Source organism: Somniosus microcephalus, chromosome 5, assembly GCF_052327205.1.
Source record: "Somniosus microcephalus isolate GS21.2 chromosome 5, FLI_Smic_1.0, whole genome shotgun sequence".
Taxonomy (NCBI): domain Eukaryota; kingdom Metazoa; phylum Chordata; class Chondrichthyes; order Squaliformes; family Somniosidae; genus Somniosus; species Somniosus microcephalus.
The window spans coordinates 79,351,121-79,371,861 of NC_140991.1; the positions used below are offsets into that span (position 1 = coordinate 79,351,121).

The window sequence follows — 20,741 nt, forward strand, 5'->3', positions numbered from 1 at the left end:
CTCCAAGCCCTTCAGCCCGACGGTCCGCCTCGCTAACTTGGCGTGGTTTGGAGCCGTCGGGAATCCCACACTTCAGCAATAAAAATAGGGATTAGGCTAAAAACTGCCTGTTAACTACCTGTTAACAGGCAGTTAATTGGCACGAATCCTCTTCCCGCCTCGGGGAGGCGGCTCCCAGCACAGGTTGGGTATCGGCCTCCTTTGAAACTGGCATGGAGGCGGGTTGGGGGCGGGATGGGTTCGTGCCCCCCCCGATTTCGCGATTTTAACCCCCACATGCCTCCAATTCCGCCTCCACGGCCCAATGAAAATCCAGCCCAAAGAGTCTGCAAAGGAATATAACTAGGTTAAGTGAGTGGGCAAAAATTTGGCAGATGGAGTATAATGTGGGAAAATGTGAGGTTATCCACTTTGGGAGGAAAAATAAAAAAGCAAATTATTATTTAAATGGAGAGAGACTACAAGAGGTGAACTCAAGAGGTGAGGTGAGAGTGACTGCCCTTGACATCAAGGCAGCATTTGATCGAGTGTGGCATCAAGGAGCCCTAGCAAAACTGAAGTCAATGGGAATCAAGGGGAAAACTCTCCATTGGTTGGAATCATACCTAGCACAAAGGAAGTTGGCTGTGGTTGTTGGAGGTCATTCATCTCAATCACATGACATCACTGCAGGAGTTCCTCAGGGCAGTGTCCTAGGCCCAACCATCTTCAGCTGTTTCATCAATGACCTTCCCTCCATCATAAGGTCAGAAGTGAGGATGTTCGCTGATGATTGCACACTGTTCAGCACCATTCGAGACTCGTCAGATACTGACGCAGTCCGTGTCCATATGTAGCAAGACCTGGACAACATTCAGACTTGGGCTGACAAGTGGCAAGTAACATTTGCACCACACAAGTGCCAGGCAATGACGTTCTCCAACAAGCGAGACTCTAACCATCTCCCCTTGACATTCAATGGCATTACCATCGCTGAATCCCCCACTATCAACATTCTGGGGGTTACCATTGATCAGAAACTAAACTGGACCAGCCATATAAATACTGTGGCTAAAAGAGCAGGCCAGAGGCTGGGAATTCTGCGGCGAGTGTCTCACCTCCTGACTCCCCAAAGCCTTTCCACCATCTACAAGGCACAAGTCAGGAGTGTGATGGAATACTCTCCACTTGCCTGGATGAGTGCAGCTCCAACAACACTCAAGAAGCTCGACACCATTCAGGATAAAGCAGCCCACTTGATTGACACTCCATCCACCACCTTCAACATTCACTCCCTCCACCACCGGCGCACTGTGGCTGCAGTGTGTACCATCTACAAGATGCACTGCAGCAACTCGCCAAAGCTCCTTCAACAGCACCTTCCAAACCCGCGACCTCTACCACTTAGAAGGACAGGAGTAGCAGACGCATGGGAACATCACCGCCTACAAGTTCCCCTCCAAGCCACACACCATCCTGACTTGGACCTGTATCGCTGTTCCTTCACTGTCGCTGGGCCAAAATCCTGGAACTCCCTTCCTAACAGCATTGTGGGTGTACCTACACCATATGGACTGCAGCGGTTCAAGAAGGCGGCTCACCACCATCTTCTCAAGGACAATTAGGGATGGGCACTAAATGCAGGCCTAGCCAGCGACGCCCACATCCCATCAATGAATAAAAGAAAAAAAATAATAATAATGCTGCGGTACAGAGGGATCTGGAGGTCCTTGTACATGAAACACAAAAAGTTAGCATGCAGGCACAGCAAGTAATTAGGAAGGCAAACGGAATGTTGGCGTTTATTGCAAGGGGTATGGAGTATAAAAGTAGGGAAGTCTTGCTACAGCTGTACAGGATGCCGGTGAGACCACACCTGGAGTACTGCGTACAGCTTTGGTCTCCTTATTTAAGGAAAGATATACTTCCATTGGAGGCAGTTCAGAGAAGGTTCACTAGGTTGTTTCCTGAGATGAAAGGGTTGTCTTATGAAGATAGGTTGAGCAGGTTGGGTCTATACTCATTGGAGCTTAGAAGAATGAGAGGTGATCTTATTGAAACATAAGATTCTGAGGGGCCTTGACAGGGAGATGCAGAGAGGATGTTTCCCCTCATGGGGGAATCTAGAACTAGGGGGCATAGTTTCAGGATAAGGGGTCACCCATTTAAAATGGAGAAGAGGAGGAAATTCTTCTCTCAGAGGGTCTTTGTAATTCTCTACCCCAGAGAGCTGTGGAGGCGGAGTTATTGAATATATTCAAGGCGGAGAAAGACATATATTTGAGCTACAGGGAAGTCGAGGGTTATGGGGAACGGGCGGGAAAGTGGCGTTGAGGCCAAGATCAGATCAGCCATAATCTTATTGAATGGTGGAGCAGGCTCGAGCGTCTAATGGCCTACTCCTGCTCCTATTTCTTATGTTCTTACGTTCAAAAATGGATAACGTAAATCTTTGAGTATAATACACACACACTCACATATATCTTAGACAATGAATTTTAGAAAAAATGTAGTATCCAAACATAATACTCGTTCCCCCAAATGCAAACACACATGCTTTTGATTTTGGAACTATTAATATAAATGGTTGGCAATGTGTCGTTGCAAGAACTACAGTTACTCTTACTTTTCCATTGTTTTTTGTGCTACCAATTTGCTGAGCCTGATACTGTCTTCAGCCAACACCAACATATGTACATTTTGCAGCAGGGTTGTCAGACAGTGACAGGGTGGGAACCCTGGCTGATTTCCTCATGGCCCAGCCCAGAAGCACTGAGGCTAATTGTAGTATATACAGCAGTCTCAACTGGCATAAATTAACAACACACACGGGGGGGTTGGGGGGCGTGGGGAGGAATCTGGGATCTCCCTAATCTGTAGTTCAGTTCCACAAATGAGCAGTGCATAACCTACTGAGGCATTGAGAAAGAATGGCAGTAACTCATTTTTAGTTGCAATGTTTATTCTATTAACGTTCTGCTTTCTCAGTTTCTAAATTTTTCCCTGATGTTTCTATACAGCATGTGGTGGCACACTGAATGGCAATGGAGTGATTCAGTCTCCTTATTATCCTAACTCATACCCACATGACAAAATTTGTGAGTGGGTTATCAACCAGCCAGAAGGACAAGTGGTCACCCTCAACTTCATCTCCTTTGACATTGAGAATGCTACGAACTGCAACCATGACTATGTGGAGGTATGGGAGCAAACATTTTTGATAAACCAGAGATGAAACTATAATTATGCAACATTTACTATCCATATGTGATTGGTAGTGTAACAAATCTAAATCAACCTCAGAAAGATGATCAGACATTCATCTGCAATATGTTAATAATTTTGAAACACAACTTTCTTGTTTTAGAACTCAGACGGATAGTCCTAATTACGAATGTAGCTGAAATAACTCTCCTTCCAGCATTTCTCTCAGTGCAAGAGTAGAAGTTATTTTTACCCTTGCACTGTCTTACTACGTGTAGCTATTGAACATTACATTGATTACCATTTGAAAGAGAAATATAGGTTAATGATTCAGGCACAATGTTTTCTCCAGTTCTGAAAAGGGTTTCACCCGAAACGTTATCTTGTCGTTCTCTTTCGCATGCTGACCAACCTGCAGTGTACTTTCAGCATTTTCTGTTTACATTTTCAGATTTTCAGTGTTTGTTATTTAGGCCTCGATTTTAACTGACCCGTGGAGTCGGGATTGGAGGCGTGCGGGGGGTTAAAGTCCCGAATTTGGGGGTCCCAACATCATCCCACCCCAAACCCGCCTCCATGTAAGTTTCAAAGGAGGCGAGTACCCGCCCCGCACTGGGACCCGCCTACCCGAGGCGGGAAGGGATTAGTGACAATTAACTGCCTGTTAACAGGCAGTTTTTAGCCTAATCCCTATTTTAAAGCTTGAAGTGTGGGATTCCCGACGGCTCCAAACCACGCCAAGTTAGAGGAGTCGGGCCGTCGGGTTGAAGGACTTGGAGGGGTTGAGCTGTCGGTGTTCAGGTGAGTGATGGGTGCATGAGTGCAAAGGTAAGTGTGTTTGGTGTGTCTAAAGTGTGTAAAGAAGTTTAAATTACTTGTACTTACCTTTTTAGCCTTCCTTCTGTTGTGTATGTAATATGTGTGCTACTTTGAACCTATGGACAGGACTGCACTACTTGTTGGGCGTAGTGATACGCAGTACCACTCCTGGCCATAGGGGTATAAATAGTACTGTGGGTACTGATCCCCCTCAGTTCCCGCCTGTGGGCATGAAGTAAAGACCTATGTATAGTCCCTACCTCCAACCAGTAAAGACCTGTTTGAGTTATACGTTTAAGTCTTTGTGTTAATTGTTCAATACAATACACATACTTAACACTGGCGACGAGTCGGTTCGAACCCTGCGGCAGTTATTCCACAGCGGCTTCGTCCAAAGACAGGACGTTGAAGAGAGGTTCCAATCCTCAACACCCCACTGAAAACTGAAGGGCAGCAGAAATCCTGACAGCTTCCAGCGACTAGAAGCGACAGGCATTAGGACCCTGAAGCCTCCATAACCTCGTGGGTAAGCCAGAGCCCGGGAGGGCGCGAGCGGGTAAGCCAGAGCCCGGGAGGGAGCGAGCAAGAGCCGCCGAGCGGGTAAGCCAGAGCCCGGGAGGGAGCGAGCAAGAGCCGCCGAGCGGGTGAGCCAGAGGCCGGGAGCCGCTTCAAGCGGGAGGCGCTTAGCGGGCCAGCGATCGCACCGGTGATAAGGGCTGAGAACCGTTTCGGGCGGGCGGCGCACCAGCGATCGCACAGGAGATAAGAGCCGCAGTCGGGCTGAAAGTCAGCGACGAGAAGCGCGGGAAAACCGCCATTGAAGTGGGCGGGGAGAGCGAGAAGCGCGGGAAAGCCGCCATTTTTCGCGGGAAAACCGCTGGGGAAGAAGGCAGAAGCGGGAAAACCGCCATTTTGTGGGCGGAGGACGACGGCAAGAGCGGGAAGCCGCCATCTTGGATAACAGTAAAAAAAAAAAATCTGAGAAATTGCAAATCTGATAAAGTACTACAATGCCTAAACACGGGAATATTAGCAACTTTGATAGTGACATCGAAGATTGGGCCATATATGTTGAACGAGTTAAAAATTATTGTAAGGCCAATAAAATTCGTGAGGCTGATAAAGCACTAACATTATTAAATTTAATGGGTGCGAAGACATACGGGCAATTGAAACACCTGTTATCACCAGATGAACCGGCGGATAAGACGTTCGATGAGATTGTTACTGTCCTGAAAGATCATCTAAACCCCACCCCGCTGATGCTAGCGGAACGATTTAAATTTTACGACAGAAGGCAGCTACAGCATGAAAGCAATGCTGATTATTTGCTGGAATTGCGTAAATTAGCGAAATATTGCCAGTTTGGAACGGGACTGACAGAGGCACTTCGAGACAAATTTGTGTGTGGTTTATTTAAACAGGATACACAAAAGCGACTGCTCGAGGAGAATGAGCTGACGCTTGAGAAGGCGGTCACTATGGCGGCAGCACACGAAGCCGCAGCGAGAGGCACGGCAGTAATGCAGCTACGGTCACCGGAGCTCAGTGCACACAAATTGGGTGTGAGTTCTGGCAAATGTTATCATTGTGGAAAGACAACGCATGATCAGAACCAGTGTTGGTTTAAAAACCAAGAATGTAGAACTTGTGGTAGGCTTGGACATATAGCTAGAGTATGCAGGTCAGGGAAGAAGACCAGCAACAAGAAGTCACCGCAAGGAAAATACGCAAAGGTACACAAGGTGACCGAACAGGAGTCCGATTCAGACGCTAGCAGTAATGAACTGGCTAGCTTAAGCTGTAATGAACTGGCTAGCTTAAGACTACTCAACGCTGGTAAGGGTGCAGACCTCCAGACAATTTGGGTCACTCTTCAGATAGAAGGAGTCCAAGTAAAACTGGAATTGGACACTGGATCGGCATTGACGGTCATAAATAAGAAAGATTACGGAAAGTTATTCCAACATATTCCCCTACAGGATACGGGGATTATATTGAAAACATACACGGGGCAAAGAGTGTACCCCATCGGGAAAATAGAGGTTGCAGTGGTCCACAAGGGCGAAGACAGTCAAATAATGGACTTATATGTGATATCTGAAGGAGGTCCTCCACTACTAGGACGGGAGTGGATTAGGAAAATGAATATGGACTGGCATTTCCTACAAACAATAACGAGTGAGAACTCGGTGAAGATAGTCGGCCCAGACTCTGGAACGGATGATGGTAAGCCCAACTCAGGTGCAAAAGACAAAGTTTCAGCACAGAATTCCACTGAGCAACAACAACATAGTTTAACTGTGGATTCTGAGTCTGGCAAGTCTACTGATGTGCCCATTTCTGAGGGACACCGGGCTCGAACTCAACTCCATTTCAAACTACAACAGCAATTAGAACAAATGCTTCGCCGTTTTGAGCAAGAGTTGAATGCAACGAAAGAGTTCTTTGATATAGAGTTGGAGAATCTGGAAAGACAACAGAAGCAGCTGATGGAGAAAATGGAGCAGGAGCACACAAAACGTCTGATGTCAGAGGAGTTAACGGTCAGCCAACTCCTGCATATGCTGAAGGACAGGACTCTGAAATGGGAAAAACTTGAACATGAACTTCAATATTCAAACGAAAGGGGTTCGGAGCTCTCAAAGGTTATTGGAAGAGCTGAGGTGGCAACACAGACTGAGATGACTGCAACAGAGCAGCCCTTGGATGCCAAAAGTACGCTGACTCACGTCAACGTAGAACAACAGACCGCTGAAACAGCTGCTCCGGTAGAGGGATTGCATAGTCCGATCAATCAATCTCCAAAGGAAGTTGAAGTATTAAAATCACAAATGAGGTCACTAGTAAACGACTTGCTGAAAGCCCAGAAAAAGCTGGATGCAGAGGTACACATGAAGAAGTCTCTTCAGGAAAGATGTCTGGATTTGGAACAAGAGCTGGCTAACGTCCAGCTGGGTATGGAGGAAATAGACGACCCTCTCACTGGTCTAGCTCAGGACGACACCGAATATTACGATGTCCTGTCCTGCCCAGCTTGTAACTTCGACTCCCAAAGTGCAGAAATCATGGAGGAGCACCAAAAGTCTACGGAACATCGGGAGAAGCTGGCTCTACGACGGAAACAGGAGGAAGAGAAGGAGGAACTGCGCATGCAGCTGGCAGCTGTGGCAGCTGACAATGGAGCCCAGAGAGTCTCCAAGAAGCAGAAAAGGAAAAGTAAAAACAGAAGATGACCCATCTGAACCATTATCACCTCTACCAGATCACACACGTGGTCCCTCCGAACGGAGCCAATTCAGTTCGGAAGTTCAAACTGTTAAATCCATGGAAGGACTATTGAATGAGTCACTCCAGCAACGTGAACCGACTACACCACAGAGATTGAATCTGTGAACTGTTTTCCGCAGAGACTGAATCTGTGATCTGTTTTGACATGAAGTTATCTATGTATCTATGTTATTCTGTTATGTAAACCTGAAGTTATATATGTATATATGTTATTACGTTATGTTAAATGGGGAGATGACTGTAAAGCTAGGAAGGGAGGAATGTTGTGTATGTAATATGTGTGCTACTTTGAACCTATGGACAGGACTGCACTACTTGTTGGGCGTAGTGATACGCAGTACCACTCCTGGCCATAGGGGTATAAATAGTACTGTGGGTACTGATCCCCCTCAGTTCCCGCCTGTGGGCATGAAGTAAAGACCTATGTATAGTCCCTACCTCCAACCAGTAAAGACCTGTTTGAGTTATACGTTTAAGTCTTTGTGTTAATTGTTCAATACAATACACATACTTAACACCTTCCTCTAGGTTTCGGGAGTTCATCATCTAACCGGCACAGAAAGCAGAACGGCTGCGAACTGTCAAAAGTGACAGCCTGCAGCTTTCTGTGCTGGAGAGATTTCTAACTGAGTCTGTGTCGAAGGACTCAGGTTAGAAGTAAGACTGTCAGTGTTTGACAGCTTCAAACAGCTGTGAAACACTGATATTTCATCTGTCAAAACGTCTTGACAGATGAAATTTCAGTCTGTGACGTCACCTGTTGCCGGGTGGCCCTTAATTGGCCTGCTGAGCCCGCTGGGCGGGCTCAACAAGGTTAATCAAGTTAAAATCACGTGCATTGGCCGCATCTCGATGGAGGCGGGACTACAACCCCGAAAGTTGTAGTCCCGCCTCCTTCCCGACTTCTGTGTGAAAATCACCCCCATAGTCTCTACTGTGTATTAGCATTGTACTTGCTTGGCTCCATGCTTTGTAACCTTTCAGGGAACCACCTAAATATTTTTCCATACCTCTTTAAAATCTTTAGGAGTACATTTTCTTCATGGTGTAAACCAAAACAAAAAGCTACAGTATATGAACTTACAAGAAAATCTGTTTTGATTTAATTCATTTTCTTAAACCTGCATTATTATTGCCGGAAAGTGATTGCCTCCCATTTGTAAAGTGCTGATATGTAAATAACAAAAGCAGAGAGCAAATTAGACTTGTTACAGCCTTGTTCACTGCTTGTTAATGATGGAAATTGGCTTGTTGAACCTCTTTAGATAAAAAAACATGGCTTGGAAATTCTGCTGCGGCCACTCCATCAGTGGAAGAGTAGCTGAGCAGAACCGCCCATCCACCACACCTAATAGTAGGCCACAGACCCCCATGCCAAATTGTAGGGATGAGATCATTTAATGTTCACAGCGGGCTGTCAGTGCCTTTTTTATTTATTCATTCATGGGATGTGGGCATCACTGGCAAGGCCAGCATTTATTTCCCATCCCTAGTTGCCCTTGAGAAGGTGGTGGTGAGCCGCCTTCTTGAACCGCTGCAGTCCGTGTGGTGAAGGTACTCCCACAGTGCTGTTAGGGAGGGAGTTCCAGGATTTTGACCTAGTGACGATGAAGGAAAGTTGATATATTTGCAAGTCAGGATGGTGTTCCCATGTGCCTGCTGCCCTCGTCCTTCTAGGTGGAAGAGGTCGCGGGTTTGGGAGGTGCTGCCAAAGAAGTCTTGACGAGTTGCTGCAGTGCATCTTGTACACACTGCAGCCATGGTATGCCAGTGGTGGAGGGAATGAATGTTTAAGGTGGTAGATGGGGTGCAAATCAAGTGGGCTGCTTTGTGCTAGATGGCGTCAAGCTTCTTGGGTGTTGTTGGAGCTGGAGAGTATTCCATCACACTCCTTACTTGTGCCTTGTAGATGGTGGAAAGGCTTTGGGGAGTCAGGAGGTGAGACACTCACCACAGAATACCCAGCCTCTGACCTGCTCTTATAGCCACTGTATTTATGTGGCTGGTCCAGTTAAGTTTCTAGTCAATGGTGATCCCCAGGATGTTGATGGTGGGGAATTCGGCGATGGTAATGCTGTTGAATGTCAAAGGGAGGTGGTTAGACTCTCGCTTGCTGAAGATAGTCATTGCCTGGTACTTGTGTGGCGTGAATGCTACTTGCCACTTATCAGCCCAAGCCTGAATGTCCTCCAGGTCTTGCTGCATGCGAGCATGGATGGCTTCATTTTCTGAGGAGTTGTGAATGGAACTGAACACTGTGCAATCATCAGTGAAGATGGTTAGGCCTAGGACACTGCCCTGAGGAACTCCTGCAGCGATGTCCTGGGGCTGAGATGATTGACCTCCAACAATCACAACCATCTTCCTTTGTGCTAGGTATGACTTCAGCCAGTGGAGTGTTTTCCCCCTGATTCCCATTGACTTCAATTTTACTAGGGTTCCTTGATGCCACCCTCGGCCAAATGCTGCCTTTTTTGTCAAGGACAGCCACTCTCACCTTAGCTCTGGAATTCAGCTCTTTTGTCCATGTTTGGACCAAGGCTGTAATGAGGTCGGGAGCCAAGTGGTCTTGGCGGAACCCAAACTGAGCATCGGTGAGCAGGTTATTGGTGAGTAAGTGCTCCTTGATAGCACTGTCGATGACACCTTCCATCACTTTGCTGATGATTGAGAGTAGACTGATGGGACGCTGATTGGCCGGATTGGATTTGTCCTGCTTTTTGTGGACAGGACATATCCGGGCAGTTTTCCACATTGTTGGATAGATGCCAGTGTTGTAGCTGTATTGGAACAGCTTGGCTAGAGGCACGGCTAGTTCTGGAGCACAAGTCTTCAGCACGACAGCCTGGATGTTGTCGGGGCCCATAGCCTTTGCTGTATCCAGTGCGCTCAGCCATTTCTTGATATCCTGATATCAGCCTACTCGGCCACTTAAACAGAAACCTCCCCAATTCATCCTTATACAGCAGCTTATATTTATGTAGCACCTTTAAAATAGCAAAACGTTCCGTGGTGCTTCACAGGAGCATTATCAAACAAAATTTAACACCGAGCCACATAAGGAGATATTAGGGCAGCTGACAAAAAGCTTGGTCAAAGAGGTAGGTTTTAAGGAGCGCTTTAAACGAGGAGACAGAGGTGACGAGGTTTAGGAAGGGAATTCCAGAGCATAGGGCCTAGGCAGCTGAAGGCACGACCACCAATGGTGGAGCGCTGAAAATTGGGCATGCGCAAGAGGCCAGAATTGGAGGAGAGCAGAGATCTCAGAGAGTTGTAGGGCTGGAGGAGGTTACAGAGATGAGGAGGGGCATTTTAACTGCAGTTAAAATATCTGCAGCAAGATACCGGGGTTGGCGCCTTGTCAGTGGGCGACCTGACAGAGTCGACCTGACAGAGTCGTCCCGACTCCATCATCGGAGAAGGAGCTCAGGTGTGAACCAACAAGTGTCTCAGGCCACTAAAAACTGATAACCATTTGCCATTGGCTGTGCCAATGGAAACTATGAATTACTTTTCATGAACCGGTTGTGATTTAAGAGTTCCATTTGAAACATTAATCTGTCTTTCTTTTTTGGATACTTATTAACCTGCTATGCATTTCCAGTGTTTTCTGTTCTTATTTTAAGGAACTACTTTTTTTTAGAGAAGAGTTATTGATATTTTCTCCAAATGAAGTAATAAATAACATCACACAATTTGGTATGTGAACATATAATTTACTAAAAGATTAGTTGTGTGTATCCAGATTCAACTGGGAACTGTTTTTTCATTGTATCCATAGAAAATTGTTTCATTTGTTCATGAGCTTATGGTAAAGCCTGTTGCTCATCTTAAAGGAATCTGTTTGTTTCCAGGTCAAAGATGGTGCTGTCGTAGACTCTCCATTGATCGGTAAATATTGTGGCACCGTAATTCCACCTATAGTACAGTCAATACAGAGGTCAATGTACATCAAGTTCAAGACAGACTCTAAAATGGTTAACAGTGGATTTCGAGCTGAGTATGGATCAGCTGAAAAAGGTGATTTCAAATATTTTTATTTTATTGTTATCCATGACCTCTTCCCTCTTTTTAATCTTCTTTAGAAGCATCTTGGCTGCAATAGACCCAAAATTGCAAGACTCTGCTGGTGGTGTGGAGCCTTGTTGTGGCTAAGCATGAGAGGGGAAATTGGGCCTATAAACCCATGCACCTAACACAGATATACGGTACCCTAGTGGTTATGGTAGTGGACTAATAATCCAGAGGTTAATTCATTCAAATCCCACCGAGGCAAGTTGTAAATTCAATAAATCTGGCCATTTGTGGACTGGTAACAGAAAAATGACTATGTAAGCTGGTGGATGTTCTGCAGGGAAGGGAGCCTACCCAGTCTGACAAGCGACTCCAGTCCCACACTACATGGTTGACTCTTAATGCCCTCAGAGCAACTAGGGATTAGTAATAAATACTGGCTTGCTAGTATTGCCCACAGCCAGAGATTTAAAAAATGTGCTGCATGAGAAAGAAACTGACCAGTTTTCAGGAGGCTGCACTGCTGACCAGCACAAGCCACAACACTTATGTGAATTGGTCCTGTGCTAGATTTGATCTTATTCTGGCCATCTTTGCCCTCAGAGCTCACTTTCTCCATATAAAATAGTTGAATCTAATTCAAGACTCTTTGGTTTGTCTTGGAAATATCGTTATTAAACTGGCTTATTTAAACGAACATGAATGTTTATTGCATTTTGCTTCTTGCATTGGTTTCTCTGGCTGTGGAAATCACCATTTTATTCATCTTGAAAAGCTCACTTAGCGATCAGAGGAGCAGTGCTATTGGATTTAGAATCTATGGGGGCTCCTTGAGATCTATTAATATGCAGATATTTATTGAAGTAGACTATAAACATGATGATATTTGATCCATGACAAAATGTGTGTGTAATTTGAAATCTGCAGAGAACTTGCTGTAGTCTTTGGGGTCTGAAGTAAACTCTGATATAAATGGGTTAGGATGATTACATTCTGCTATTGACTCCTCATTGTTATATTAGAAATGCATTTTTTAAAAAGTGATGGAATGATCAGAATTGACAGCATTAAGAATGTATGTTATATAAGTTCTTTATCATTCAGGCTTTCTCTTTGTACCAAGCAGTCAGTGAAAAAGAATGATTTTCTTTGTAGGATGTGGTGAGGTTCTGACACAACCAGTAGGTACCATTACTAGTCCTGGACACCCGACAGATTATCTACATGGTGGAAAATGTATCTGGTATATCTCAGTTCAGCCTGGATATGTCATCCGCCTTACATTCACCTCCTTTAATATTGAATATCACATGAACTGCACCAAGGATTATGTTGAAGTGTATGATAATGGTACCATTAGCTCTGGCAGACCAATCAGAAGGTAAGAAATGATAACTTTTGCATTTTGTGTCTGGTGACAGTAATATTAATTATCAAGTTTCCTGGGTAACCAGCATTGCTAGGTGCCTCAAAAACTGCTTTAACAAGACAAATGTTAAACTAGTTTCAGCATGGTACTAAGTTTTGAATAAGTAGTTAATCCCTTTAGGAATGGACAGATATGCTGCCAATAACTAATTCTATTTGTGACAGATTCTAAGTGAAAGATGACCTTCCTGCCCCATCCATTTTAAATTCTATTAAACGTATGAGTTTTAAAGCCATTGATGTAGCCCAGTCACTCACTTGCAGCTGCAGCATGCTACAACAACAATTTGTATTTATATAGCGCCTTTAACACCTGAAGGCACTTCACAGGAGCGTTAACAAACAAAATTTGACACTGAGCCCCATAAGGAGATAGTAGGCCGATAGCCAAAAGCTTGGTCAAAGAGGTAGGTTTTAAGGAGCGTCTTAGAGGAGGAAAGAGAGGTAGAGAGGCAGAGAGGTTTAGGGAGGGAATTCCAGAGCTTAGGTCCTCGGCAGCTGAAGGCACAGCCACCAATGGTTGAGCAATTAAAATCTGGGATGCTCAAGAGGCCAGAATTAGAGGAGTGCAGATATCTCGGAGGGTTGTGGGGCTGGAGGAGATTACAGAGATGGGGAGGGGTGAGGCCATGGAGGGTTTTGAAAACAAGGATGAGAATTTTAAAATCGAGGTGTTGCTTAACCGGGAGTCAATATAGATCAGCAAGCACAGGGGTGATGGGTGAACGTGACTTGGTGCGAGTTAGGACATGGGCAGCAGAGTTTTGGATGACCTCAAGTTTACAGAGGATAGAATGTGGGAGGCTAGCCAGGAGTGTGTTGGAATAGTCAAGTCTAGAGGTAACAAAGGCATGGATGAGGGTTTCAGCATCAGTTGAGCTGAGGCAAGGGCATTGTTATGGAGGTGGAAATAGGCGATCTTAGTGATGGCGTGGATATGCGGTTGGAAGCTCATTTTAGGGTCAAATATGACACTAAGGTTGCGAACAGTCTGGTTTAGCCTCAGACAGATGCTAGGGAGAGGGATGGAATCAGTGGCTAGGGACCCAAGACAATGGCTTCGGTCTTCCCAATATTTAGTTGGAGGAAATTTCTGCTCATCCAGTACTGGATGTCGGACAAGCAGTCTGACAATTTAGAGACAATGGAGGGGTCAAGAGAAGTGGTGGTGAGGTAGAGCTGGGTGTCATCAGCATACATAAAGAAAGAAAGAAAGACTTGCATTTATATAGCGACTTTCACAACCGCCGGACGTCCCAAAGCGCTTTACAGCCAATGAAGTACTTTTTGAAGTGTAGTCACTGTTGTAATGTAGGAAACGTGACAGCCAACTTGCGCACAGCAAGCTCCCACAAACAGTAATGTGATAATGACCAGATAATCTGTTTTAGTGATGTTGATTGAAGGATGAATATTGGCCAGGACACTGGGGTTAACTCCCATGCTCTTCTTTGAAATAGTGCCAAGGGATCTTTTACGTCCGCCTGAGAGAGCAGACGGGGTTTCAGTTTAACGTCTCATCCGAAAGATGGCACCTCCAGCAGTGCAGAACTCCCTCAGTACATGTAGAAACTAACGCTGTGTTTTCAGATGGTATCGCCAAGGGGCAACATGTAGATGAGAAATAGGAGGGGGCCAAGGATAGTTCTTTGGGGGGGCACCAGAGGTAATGAGGTGGGAGCAGGAAGAGAAACCATTGCAGGTGATTCTCTGGCTATGATTAGATAGCTAAGAATGGAACCAGGCGAGTACAGTCCCACCCAGCTGGACGGCAGTGGCAAGGCGTTGGAGGAGGATGAAATGGTCAACCGTGCCAAAGGCTGCAGACAGGTCAAGAAGGACGAGGAGGGATAGTTTGGCTTTGTCACAGTCACATAGGATGTCATTTGTGACTTTGTTAAGAGTCGTCTTGATACTGTGGCGGGGCGGAAACTTGATTGGAGGGATTTAAACATGGAGTTCCGGGAAAGATGGGCACGGATTTGTGAGGTGACAACACATTCAAGGACTTTGGAGAGGAAAGGGAGGTTGGAGATGGGGCAGTAGTTTGCAAGGACGGTGGGGTCAAGGGTTGTTTTTTTTGAGGAGAAGGTTGATGATGGCAGATTTGAAGGAGAGGGGGACAGTAGCTGAAGAGAGAGAACCGTTAACAATATCAGCCAACATGGGAGCCAGAAAAGAAAGTTGGGTGGTCAGCAGTTTAGTGGGACTAGGGTCCAGGGAGGAGGAAGTGGATCTCATGGACAAGATGAGCTCGGAGAGGGCATGAGGGGAGATCGCAGAGAAACTGGAGAAAGATGCAAGTTCAAGGCTAGGGCAGGGGGGAGTCTTAGAGGAAGTTTGGCCTGGTGTGCTAGGGAAAAAAAGTGAAATGGCAGAGGCAGCTGAACGGATGGTCTCAATCTTAATGACAAAGAAGTCCATGAGTTCCTCACACTTTTTGTTGGAGGTGAGGGTGGAGGAGACAGGGGAGAGGGTGGAGGAGACAGGGGAGAGGGTGGAGGAGACAGGGGAGAGGGTGGAGGAGACAGGGGAGAGGGTGGAGGAGACCGGGGAGAGGGTGGAGGAGATGGGGGAGAGGGTGGAGGAGACGGGAGAGGGTGGAGGAGACAGGGGAGAGGGTGGAGGAGACAGGGGAGAGGGTGGAGGAGACGGGAGAGGATGGAGGAGACGGGAGAGGGTGGAGGAGACGGGGGAGAGGGTGGAGGAGACGGGGGAGAGGGTGGAGGAGACGGGGAGAGGGCGGAGGAGACGGGAGAGGGCGGAGGAGACGGGAGAGGGTGGAGGAGACCAGGAGAGGGTGGAGGAGACGGGAGAGGGCGGAGGAGACGGGAGAGGGCGGAGGAGACGGGAGAGGGCGGAGGAGACGGGAGAGGGCGGAGGAGACGGGAGAGGGCGGAGGAGACGGGAGAGGGCGGAGGAGACGGGAGAGAGGGCGGAGGAGGCGGGAGAGGGCGGAGGAGGCGGGAGAGAGGGCGGAGGAGGCGGGAGAGAGGGCGGAGGAGGCAGGGGAGAGGGCGGAGGAGACGGGGAGAGGGCAGAGGAGACGGGGGAGAGGGCGGAGGAGACGGGCGAGAGGGCGGAGGAGACGGGCGAGAGGGCGGAGGGGACGGGCGAGAGGACGGAGGAGACGGGGGAGAGGACGGGGGAGAGGGCGGAGGAGACGGGGGAGAGGGCGGAGGAGACGGGGGAGAGGGCGGAGGAGACGGGGGAGAGGGCGGAGGAGACGGGGGAGAGGACGGGGGAGAGGGCGGAGGGGACGGGGGAGAGGGCGGAGGAGACGGGAGAGGGCAGAGGAGACGGGCGAGAGGGCGGAAGAGACGGGCGAGAGGGCGGAGGAGACGGGCGAGAGGGCGGAGGAGACGGGGGAGAGGGCGGAGGAGACGGGCGAGAGGGCGGAGGAGACAGGGGGGAGGGGTTTAAGAAGACGGTTTGCAGTAGAGAAAAGAAGCTGGGGATTTTCTTTGCATTCTGAAATAGTGAGCAGTTTTAGCAGACAAGAGCAGGACCTGATAGTGCTTTATGTGATCCAGTAATTGGCTAAACCAGTTGTCCGCCATTTCACTTCACGTCTGCATCCTTTGGACTTAAGGGAGCGGAGATAAGGGCCGTACCAGGGGAAACGGGCACGGTGAGAGAGAGTAATGGTTTTTATAGGGACAAGGGCATCAAAGGTACTGGTGAGGATGTGGTTGAACTGATCGGTAGCTGCCGAACTGTCGTGGTGAATGGAGTGCCAAAGACTAGACATTTGGGATTTTGGAAGTGCAGTTGTAAGTGAGTTGGGAGAGAGTTTTTTCCAGGGGTGGACACAGAAGGAATAGCCAATCCTGTTCACTTCTTTGCGAATGGTGAGATTGTAGGGCTCACGATGGGGAGTTCTCAACTTTGGACAGACAATTTGAACCGACTATGAGCAGAGATGAGGGCATTTTTTGATAGGAGCAGGGAAAGTCTACAGCACACTTATGTACCTCTTAACAGGAACATTGGAAGACCTGGGAACAGTTAGAAAATGTAGTGCAATGTGGGCAAAACCTAAAAGAAGACAGTAAATAATGCAGTACATATATAATGATTAGTCAATAGTGTATCCTGTTATACCATTGAGCTGAAATTCTATTCTTGATTGGCTAATGAGCCATCATAAAGCAGCATTCACAATTACCTAATAATGAAATCAATGGGTAGGGAACTTTAGTAAGTGATGTAATGAAGCAACTAAACAGACGCTGTCTGCCTTTCCCTATTTGTTTCACTGTCACTGGTAGTAAAAGGGCTATTTCCGGGAGAGTGGAACAGTCTGGCTGACGGTCTTCCCTTACAATTAATTTCATGCCGTCTTGTAATTGGTTGGCATGAGACAAGCTCCTTGAACCCTACTAATGTGAATCTTAAGCTGGGTTCCACACCTCCCTCTTTTCTTTTGGTACAGAGCCTTGCTTGCCTTGAATGAATTCCCACAGCAGCTTTGTCAAGCTTGGAAACTTGCCACTTGTGACACAACACATTTTTGTTCTAATACATTTCCCCACAATGCCTCTATCCTCCATATGTTCATATCATGTACAAAAAAAAGTGCACTCTATATGCTGTTATGGAAAATGAAAAATATTATTGGTTTCAAAGTAATATATTTGCTTTAATTATTGAAGAAAATTAACATTTTTCATGATAAAGTCAATATTTCTTTCACGTATTACAGGCACTGCGGTAGGGCTGTTCCTCCTTCCATAACCAGCAGTGGCAGTATGATGAGTCTTCTTTTTGTGTCTAATTCAAGCATAGCCACTGAGGGATTCTCAGCAAGTTATGATTCCCTTGATGCTTCATCAGGTATGCTGTTACTGTGTAGAATTTTAATATTGCTGTGGTGGTTCTGTATTATAATAATGAGCAAGATATCGATAGTATGGCCAATGCTGTTGAGTCCTGTTTACTTAAATTTGAATATCCAGCATGTGATATTTGTTAATTACATTAGTCTCTGGTTTGACACTGGGTTTGACATTCAATATTAGCATACCAAACCAATCCTTTAGGTTGGATATTAAAAACTAACTAACAGGACAGTAATGTTATTGAGTTTGCTAGGAATCCCATTTGTTTAATTCCTTTTTTATTGCTCTTTAAGAGAAAAACATTCATATCTAGTTGGCAACACTAAACAGTCTGCCTTACTTAAAATATCACATTCAGAATAAGTGCATTGCCATACCTACCATGCTTCTGATTAGTGAAGAAGTGACATCATCTAGTAGGCATATTGAGTGTAATTTTTCAGACAAGGCATATTAAATGGTGACTCCCACAGTAGGTGGAATTTAATTACAGTGCATTGACAGAGGAATCTTTCTGGGGTAAAGAAAAAACTGGCAGACCCATTATTGATAAATTCTGTTTAGTTAAATTTGAATATCGAGCCTCAACTACAGGTCTTAAACTTCAATTGGAGTCCTTGCAATTTGTGGGATTTCATCATTGCCACTGAAGGGATCTGTAATCAGGAAGCACTTCTTCACACAAATGGCAGTGGAAATCTGGAACTCTTTTGAGTCAACTGAAATTTTAAGATTGAGATTGATTGTTTTTTGTTAGGTAAGGGAATCAGAGAATGTGGCGAAAAGGCAGGTAAATGGAGTTGAGGTACAGATCAACCATGTTCCATGAATAGCGGAACAGGCTCGAGGGACTTAATGGGCTATTCCTGTTCCTATGTTCCTATGTACAAGGAAATAGCTCATTGATCTACAGGGGAATTTTAGCATGATGTATCATTGACAAAACATACGTTAGATATCTCATCACTGGCACTAGAGGGAGGATCCATATTTAGCTATGTCATTACTGACATGAGAGGGGATTTACATGTGTGAGACATCTGATGACAGACAGTCGTGGGAAGATCTGCGTGCAGAATATCTTATTGCTGACAGTGGAAGAGGGAAGGTGTATAAATTGAATACCTCATCACTAACAGTGGAAGAGGTTTTGCTGTAACAAACTATTTATCAACTGGGATACTTTACTGATTCAAGTATGTTGTGCAATGAATGCCAGAACTCCACATTTAAAAGTACAGAATGGTGTCCTTAAGTGACTTATAATCCAGAAATAAGTGGATTTGAAATGTAACATTCATCACTAATGTATAGATTCCATCAAAATTGTGAAAGGTGTAAATAAAAATGAGTGAAAAAATTTCCATTTTCACATTTTGGGTGCAGAATTATTTAAGTATTTCTTGATGGATGGAAAAAATGAAGTGGGAACCACAACAAAACCCACATTTCCAGCCATTTGTATACAGCTGTATGATACTATCCTCTTATTGATGACAATAGCAGAAAACTTTCTTTAGTGGGTGTGCCAGAACCAAATGTTGTATCCATTTACATTGCTTTATTAAACCATGTGAGTAAAAATTGACCCAAAGTGGTATTTGTGGTACCAGTGATGGATGGTAGAACGTGTAGGCTTGAAACAGTCGATTGGCTGAAGTAACAGCAAACAGTACAAAAGATTCCCGAAGTCCAATTGTAGAGGGGACATTTCCCACTGGAGTTACGCCAATGCCCCTTTGTAACTCCAGTGGGTAAGGATGGGAGATGAGGTGGAAAACCATTTTACCCCCTCCCTGTGGCCCACTGCTCATTCCAGGATTTTTCACAGGAAGTGACAGGAAGTTGAATATATCCACTCTTAAGATGTTGAGGGGGCTGATTTTCAGACAGACAGGATTTTTGCCTTCTGAATTCATATTGATTGCTGTTTACTAGGTTATCATTGTACAGATAATCCTCAAATTTACTCCTGGTTATCAATTCCATTATTTTACACAGAATTGAAGTAAGACTAATGGTTCTGTATGTGCTGGTGTCTGTTTTGTCACCTTTTTGATTATAGGTACCAATTTAGCCTGTTTCCAACCTACTGATACTATGCAAGTCTCTTGTGACTGTCTCATAATGATTGTCAGTGCCTGACAAATCCTAGTCTCGCTCTGTGTGCTGGGATAAATACCACCTATCTGGGGATTTGTTTGAGCCCTTTTAACCTGTCTAGATGGTGGGATGACTCAGTTCTAAAAGTGCTTGCATGAATTGTGCTCTCTGTGAATCAGGACAGTCAGACAAGCAGGCTGACTGTCCTGATTCACAGAGAGCACAATTCTGCAATCTAGAATTTCTTTGAGCTTTTATGAAGCTTTGCTCCTTGACCTGAGATTTGATGCAAATTTACGAAAATTGATCCCTAACTGAAGTTGATCAGTTTTACTGGCTTAGTGCTGCCAGTCCATATAAAATGTGTGCAGGAGGGATTTGATGGTCTGGCTTTTGGAGTTGGTTTGCTAAGGGTTGGACTTGCTATTGTTGATTGCAATTGTTTGCCTTACTGGATCTACATTTTGAATGTTGTATTGTATCCTGCAGTTGCTCAGCCCTGATTTATTTTTCATTGGAAGACTTTTTTCCCCATTGCTTTTCCTGTAACTGCAGCAAGCAAATTGATCAACACAGGAATTTACCTGGGCAATCCAGTGGCACTCCTAGATTTGGATGAGGAAGAGAAGAAAGAAATGGATGAATGCAAGTCACAGCTAGGAATACTCATACAGCAGTCATTGTTTGGCCAGACATTCAACTAAATGTGGAATCTGGCTCCTTCACAAACAGTTCTGTCCTCTTGTTCACAATGCAGTGGCCAATCAACAGCATGCCCTCCATTATCAACTCCCATGCATCATCATCAATCCACTTGCTACTACCTAAATGAACTGATGGGACCTGCGTTTAAACTAAGTGCAATAATTTAATTTCCTTAAAAGTGAGTTATATATTTGACATTACTGTTTGTACCATGGTGCTTCCTCTTGAACCTAATCTGCTCCTTCTGGGTGCTGCTCCAGTGGAAGGAGTAAATATGGCTACTGACATCCACTGGGAGGATCTCATGGGATGGTTGTACCTTTTAGTGTTGTATCATTAGATGATCCTGCAACTTCG

At 45.6% G+C, this 20,741-nt stretch overlaps 1 protein-coding gene across 1 annotated transcript in view; it reads left to right on the plus strand.

Moving 5' to 3' along the window:
• Positions 1–20,741, plus strand: part of cubn (cubilin (intrinsic factor-cobalamin receptor)) — a 447,009-nt gene that overhangs the window by 63,928 nt on the left and 362,340 nt on the right. The window contains exons 11-14 of the mRNA XM_085987872.1: positions 3,000–3,178; positions 11,148–11,313; positions 12,463–12,688; positions 17,441–17,571. Of these exons, the coding sequence (XP_085843998.1) occupies positions 3,000–3,178; positions 11,148–11,313; positions 12,463–12,688; positions 17,441–17,571 (702 nt within the window). The remainder of the gene's footprint in view (positions 1–2,999; positions 3,179–11,147; positions 11,314–12,462; positions 12,689–17,440; positions 17,572–20,741) is intronic.